Raw genomic sequence first — 7,068 nt, forward strand, 5'->3', positions numbered from 1 at the left:
CCAAAATATAAATATACACTGCTCAAAAAAATAAAGGGAACACTTAAACAACACAATGTAACTCCAAGTCAATCACACTTCTATGAAATCAACACTTCCACTTAGGAGCAACACTGATTGACAATAATTTCACATGCTGTTGTGCAAATGGAATAGACAAAGGTGGGAAATTATAGGCAATGCAAGACACCCCCAAAAAAGGAGTGATTCTGCAGGTGGTGACCACAAACAACTTCTCAGTTCCTATGCTGCTGGCTGTGTTTTTTTGTGCACTTTTGAAGTGCTGGCGTGCTCTCACTCTAGTAGGTAGCATGAGACGGAGTCTACAACCCACAACAAGTGGCTCAGGTAGTGCAGTTCATCCAGGATGGCACAATCAATGCGAGCTGTGGCAAAAGGTTTGCTGTGTCTGTCAGCGTAGTGTCCAGAGCATGGAGGCGCTACCAGGAGACAGGCCAGTACATCAGGAGACGTGGAGGAGGCGTAGGAGGGCCAACAACCCAGCGCAGGACCGCATACCTCCGCCTTGTGCAAGGAGGTGCACTGCCACGAGCCTGCAAAATGACCTCCCGCAGGCCACAAGTGCAGTGGTCAGCATACTGTCTCACAAAGGTCTGAGGATCTCATCTCGTACCTAATGGCAGTCAGCTACCTCTGGCGAGCACAGGAGGCCTGTGCGGCCCACAAAGACATGCCACCCCACACCAGACTGACCCACCGCCAAACCGGTCATCTTGGGAAATGTTGCAGGCAGCCCAGACGTTCTCCCACGGCGTCTCCAGACTCTGTCACGTCTGCACATGTGCTCATGTGCTCAGTGTGAACCTGCTTTCCATCTGTGAAGAGCCACAGGGCGCCAGTGGCGAATTTGCCAATCTTGGTGTTCTCTGGCAAATGCCAAACGTTCCTGCACGGTGCTGGGCTGTAAGCACAACCCCACCTGTGGACGTCGGCCCTCATACACCCTCATGAGTCTGTTTCTGACCGTTTGAGCAGACACAATGCCATTCTGTGCCTGCTGGAGGATCTTTGCAGGGCTCTGCAGTGCACCTCCTTGCACAAAGGCGGAGGTAGCGGTCTTGCTGCTGGTTGTTGCCCTCCTACGGCCTCCTCCACGTCTCCGATTGTACTGCCTGTCTCCTGTAGCGCCCTCCATGCTCTGACACTACGCTGACAGACACAGCAAACCTTTTTGCACAGCTCGCATTGATGTGCCATCCTGGATGAAACTGCACTACCTGGAGCCATTGTGTGGGTTTGAGACTCCGTCTCATGCTACCACTAGAGTTGAGAGCACTGCCAGCATTTCAAAAGTGACCAAAACATCAGCCAGGAAGCATAGGAACTGAGAAAGTTGTTCTGTGGTCACACCTGCAGAATCACTCCTTTTTGGCGGGTGTCTGCTAATTGCTATAATTTCCACCTTTTGTCTATTCCTTTGCACACAGCATGTTGAAATTTTTGTCAATCAGTGTGCTTCCTAAGTGGACAGTGTGTATTTCACAGAAGTGTGATTGACTTGGAGTTACATTGTGTTGTTAAGTGTTTTCCTTTATTTTTTGAGCAGTGTATATAGAGATATTTTATTTATTTATTTATTTAACCTTATTTAACCAGGTAGGCAAATTGAGAACACGTTCTCATTTACAATTGCGACCTGGCCAAGATAAAGCAAAGCAGTTCGACACATACAACAACACATATTACACATGGAGTAAAACAAACATATAGTCAATAATACAGTGAAAAAAAATAAGTCTATATACAATGTGAGCAAGTGAGGTGAGATAAGGGAGGTGAAGGCAAACAATATATGTATAAATAAAAATATAAAAGGCCATGGAGGCGAAGTGAGTACAACACAGCAAGTAAAATAAAAAACAAAAAAAAACACTGGAATGGTTGGTTTGCAGTGGAAGAAAGTGCAAAGTAGAGACAGAAATAATGGGGTGCAAAGGAGCAAAATAAATTAATAAATAAATACAGTAGGTAAAGAGGTAGTGTTTTTGGGCTAAATTGTAGATGGTTATGTACAGGTGCAGTAATCTATGAGCTGCTCTGACAGCTGTGCTTAAAGCTAGTGAGGGGATAGTGTTTCCAGTTTCAGAGATTTTTGTAGTTCGTTCCAGTCATTGGCAGCAGAGAACTGGAAGAGAGGCGTCCAAAAGAAGAATTGGTTTTGGGGTGACTATGTATTTTAGTACTGCAAATTGTTATTTCCATCAAAGTCTGTGCTGATAAATATGCCACAGTACTTCAATGTATCTTTTAAAAGGGGCAATACATACAGTAATGTAGCACTTGGACCTGGTGCTTAGAGCTGTGTCTAGGTCTACCGTGTCATGAATGGTGCTTAGAGCTGTGTTCTAGGTCTACCGTGTCATGACCTGGTGCTTAAGACTGTGTTCTAGGTCACCGGTCATGACCTGGTGCTTAGAGCGTGTTCTAGGTCTACCGTGTCATGACCTGGTGCTTAAGCTGTGTTCTAGGTCTACCGTGGCATGACCTGGTGCTTAGAGCTGTGTTCTAGGTCTACCGTGTCATGACTGGTGCTTGACTGTGTCTGTTACTGTCATACTGGCTTAAGCTGTGTTCTAGGTCTACCGTCATGACCTGCTTAGAGCTGGTTCTAGCTACTGTCTGACTGTGCTTAGCTGTGTTCTAGGTCTACCGTGTCATGACCTGTGGCTATACAGCTGTGTTCTAGGTCTACCGTGTCATGACCTGGTGCTTAGAGCTGTGTTCTAGGTCTACTGTCATTACCTGGTGCTTACAGCTGTGTTCTAGGTTAACGTCTGTCATGACCTGGTGCTTAGAGCTGTGTTCTATGTCTACGTGTCATGACCTTGTGCTTACAGCGTGTCTAGGTCTACCGTGTCATGACCTGGTGCTTACAGCGGTTCTGAGGTCTACCGTGTCATGACCTGGTGCTTTAAGCGGCTTTCTAGGTTCTACCGTGTCATGACCTGGTGCTCTAAGCGTGTTCTAGTCTACCGTGTCATGACCTGGTGCTTAGAGCTGTGTTCTAGGTCTACCGTGTCATGACCTGGTGCTTACAGCTGTGTTCTAGGTCTACCGTGCATGACCTGGTGCTTAGAGCTGTGTTCTAGGTCTACCGTGTCATGACCTTGTGCTTAGAGCTGTGTTCTAGGTCTACCGTGTCATGACCTGGTGCTTCAGAGCTGTGTTCTAGGTCTACCGTGTCATGACCTGGTGCTTAGAGCTGTTTTCTAGGTCTACTGTCATGACCTGTGCTTAAGCTGTGTTCTAGGGTCTACCGTCATACCTGGTGCTTAGACTGTTTAGGCGTCTACCGTTCATGACCTGTCTTAGAGCTGTGTTCTAGGTCTACTGTCATGACTGGTGCTTACAGCTGTTTCTAGGCTACCTGTCATGACCTGTGCTTTAAGCTGTGTTCTAGGTCTACCGTGTCATGACCTGGTGCTTACAGCGGTTTCTAGGTCTACCGTGTCATGACCTGGTGCTTACAGCGTGTTCTAGGTCTACCGTTCATGACCTGGTGCTTACAGCTGTGTTCTAGGTCTACCGTGTCATGACCTGGTGGCTTAGAGCTGTGTTCTCAGGTCTACCGTGTCATGACCGGTGCTTACAGGCTGTGTTCCAGGTTCTACCGTGTCATGCCTGGTGCTTAGAGCTGTGTTCTAGGTCTACGTGTCATGACCTGGTTGCTACAGCTGGTCTAGTCTACCGTGTCATGACCTGGTGCTTACAGCTGTGTTTAGGTCTACCGTGTCATACTAGTCCAACGCCTAACCACTAGGCTACCTGCCGCCCCATGCTGTGTTGCCTTGCTATGTTGTCGTCTTAGGTCTCTCTTATGCTGGTTGTCTGTCTTTCCGTGATGTTTTTGTCACCACAAGTCCACCATCTGCAGAAGCAGAGAACGTCACACGAAATAACACATCACTATTTAACTATAAGAACTTTATTTAGATAGTTAAAAATAATCTCATTGTTAGTTAATTTATACAAATACACTTTTGATATAAATTACAAAAATTCTACAAATAATCAAGTTTCCAGTGTAATAGATGGAGAACCCCCCCCCCCCCCCCCGGGGTTTGGCCTTCACAGTTGATTCAAAACCAACTAATCATCAAGCTTAGATTATTAAGAATCAACTGTGTAGTGCCATGGCAACAACAAAATACACACCCCTTGGGTCCTGGAATTTGGGAAACACGGACTTACACACCACACACACACACCACACACACACACTGTGCATACACACACACAACACTGTGCATAAACACACACACAGAGCTGTAAGACGGAAAGGGCCCAGGTCTGTGTTCTGTTTTAACAGGGCATGTCAGAGTGAAATCAGGGACACGTAACAGGATTTACACTGACAGGCGCTTTCATTCTTCTTACATTCAATCCTTACACAGCGTTCTTCAAACTAACACATCTGTTTCACAAGCCGAAGACCTCTACGTGCAGTTTTCTTGACAGAATGAAGCAAACTCCCTCTGTAACTTGAGAGGTTGGAATGACATGGTTCTTCCACTCAAGAGTCCCCCCCCACACAAATAATAATTTCCATCTCTCTCCTTACCTAGAAGAGAAGTCCCATGACCGGTTACAGTTTAGTTTACATTCAAACTAACAGCTGATCACCTGAATAAATTGATTTAAAAATATATATTTTTTAAATAAAACAGGAATGAGGTTTATTGCTCTCTTGGTTTAGGCTTTCATACTCTGAGTCCCAAATGGCACCCTGATTACTTGTTTAATGCACTAGAAAGGGACTAGTGTGCCATTTGTGACGCACCCTTAAATAGATCTTCAGAAGGTTTGGCGCTGTACATCTTCAATATGATACCCTATCCAGACTATAAAACCACACATGTTTCAGTCATTTAATAAAACCATGCAGAAATAAAAAAGGCAAGCCTAGATAAATGTACAGTTACCGGAATCTGAGCCCTACTTCCTGCTGTAGATGTCAGTTATCACATAGCCTGTAAACCCCATCGTCCATTTACCAGCATCATATAGGTTGTAGCATAAATCACATTCTAGTGGCAAACGCTAAAGACTGTGAACACAAGTTCACACCACAACACCCACACCACTTCTCTGATGTCAGTTACAGGCCTACATCCGTTTCCCAGTAGGCCCGACAGGGAAGAAACACGGTGTCAAATCAAAACGTTTCTTTCATGGCACTTTCAGAAAGAAGCTTTGGTTCATCTGATAGGATTTAATGTTGAGTTACTCCCAGAGACTAGTGTCACACCAGCTATTCAACATATTTCTAATACAATCGTTTTGGGATCTAAAGCATATACATCTAGATAAAAAAGGTAAATAAAAAATATGAGATATCATACAATAAGGCACATAAAATGTCATTGGCATAACTAACCAGAACCAACAATCTGATATCTCTGTCGTTCCATCATTCTTGTCAGCATTAATCATAAAAACTCACAACATTCAGCCAACCAATCGATTCGTTGATTTTAAAACGTCTGCTCACAACCCCGTTGATTTGGCCCTTGCATCATAATTGGATTAGGCTGATGTCCATTTGATGGGAAATTAAGAAGGAAAATTAAGAAGGGTCATTTGAAGGTAAATTAAGAAGGCAAACTGGCCACCTAGCTAAAGGCGAGAGCTYCACAAAACAAGATGCCCAAAACCTATAGGCTATTTCCAGGTCTGGTTTCTAAGGCAGAAGCATCTTTTCGAACATTGCTACAAATCAAGTGATATCAAGAGATAACGTTAACAGGAGTTTGAGCAGACTGGGAGGAGAGCGACTAGATGCTCCCCTGCAGCTCTGTTGGCATAGTCACTTTGGTGATACAATTACAAGTGGATTCAACTCTGAGGAGAGGAAAAGAATAGAGCCAGGGTATTCAACTCTGACCCTACGAGGCCCAGACTACAACTGGTTTTCAGTTCTACCTGATAATTAATTGCTCCCACCTGGTGTCCCAGGTCTAAAGCAGTCCCTGATTAGAGAGTAAGAAGGAACAAAACAAATGCAGTGGAACTGGCTTTGAGGTCCTGATGTGATGTTGAGGCTACTGGAGGAAGGAGAGAAGTGAGCTGAATCAAGAGTCTTTACAGGCAGAGGGGCCTGAGTCCATCTCCTCCAACAAACTCAAACTTGCTCCCCGTCATAGTCTCTGTCCCTTCTTTTCTCCTCACTCTCTCCATCCGTGTCCCTCCCTTAGTCCCCTCCTCCCGAAGACCCAGTCACCAACCCATTTCATTACAACAGTACACACTTCTTGGCATTCTTTTTGGTAACGGGATACAACACGGCCCGTACTGCCTCGGTGAACACTTCCCTGACCCCTTCCTGCGTCAGAGCAGAACACTCCATGTACTTCACCGCTCCTATCTGCTTAGCCATGCTGTTCCCCTGTTGCTGTGTGGTGGGAGCTAAACCCTGCTCCTTCAGCTTCTTCACAGTCTCCCCATCATTCCTCAAGTCCCTCTTGGTCCCCACTAGGAGGATGGGCACGCTGGGGCAGTGGTGAGACACCTCCGGGTGCCACTTGTGGCGGACGTTGGCGTGGGATGAAGGACTCCCGATGGAGAAACAGATGACGAAGACGTCGGATTGGGGGTATGAGAGAGTACGGAGGCGGTCGTACTCCTCTTGTCCGGCTGTGTCCCACAGGTTGAGGCTGATGCTGCGGCCGTCAACCGTCATCTGCGACACACACACACACACACAGATGTAAAACCCAGCTGTAAAAAACACACACAGGCAGACGAACACACATACAGATGTAAAACCCAGCTGTAAAAAACACACACAGGCAGACGAACACACATACAGGGGAAAACACAGGTGTACCTGGGCGCTGTAGTTGTCAAACACGGTGGGGATGTACTCCTCYGGGAAAGCGTTGGTGGTGTAGGAGATGAGGAGACATGTTTTACCCACGGCACCATCCCCCACCACTACACACTTCATGGTCTGCATTCTGCCTTCCTAAGACCAACCTACCACACGGGCTGCAGAACCCGGGGGGAAAGAGAGAGAGAGAGAAGTGGGGAGAGAGAGAGAGAGAGAGA

The 7,068-nt window shown here is 46.2% G+C and overlaps 1 protein-coding gene across 3 annotated transcripts in view; it reads right to left on the reverse strand.

Annotated features, from left to right (window-relative positions):
- Window positions 1–4,875: 4,875 nt before the first annotated feature.
- LOC111967201 (rho-related GTP-binding protein RhoG) overlaps window positions 4,876–7,068 on the reverse strand; it is a 298,978-nt gene continuing 296,785 nt past the window's right edge. For all 3 annotated transcript variants that reach the window (XM_070444663.1, XM_023992069.3, XM_024147203.2), the window contains exons 2-3: window positions 6,848–7,008; window positions 4,876–6,700 (exon numbers count right to left, since the gene is read on the reverse strand). In XM_070444663.1, the coding sequence (XP_070300764.1) occupies window positions 6,254–6,700; window positions 6,848–6,976 (576 nt within the window). In that variant the 5' untranslated portion in view covers window positions 6,977–7,008 and the 3' untranslated portion in view covers window positions 4,876–6,253. The remainder of the gene's footprint in view (window positions 6,701–6,847; window positions 7,009–7,068) is intronic.

This window comes from Salvelinus sp. IW2-2015, linkage group LG8 (genome assembly GCF_002910315.2).
Source record: "Salvelinus sp. IW2-2015 linkage group LG8, ASM291031v2, whole genome shotgun sequence".
Taxonomy (NCBI): domain Eukaryota; kingdom Metazoa; phylum Chordata; class Actinopteri; order Salmoniformes; family Salmonidae; genus Salvelinus; species Salvelinus sp. IW2-2015.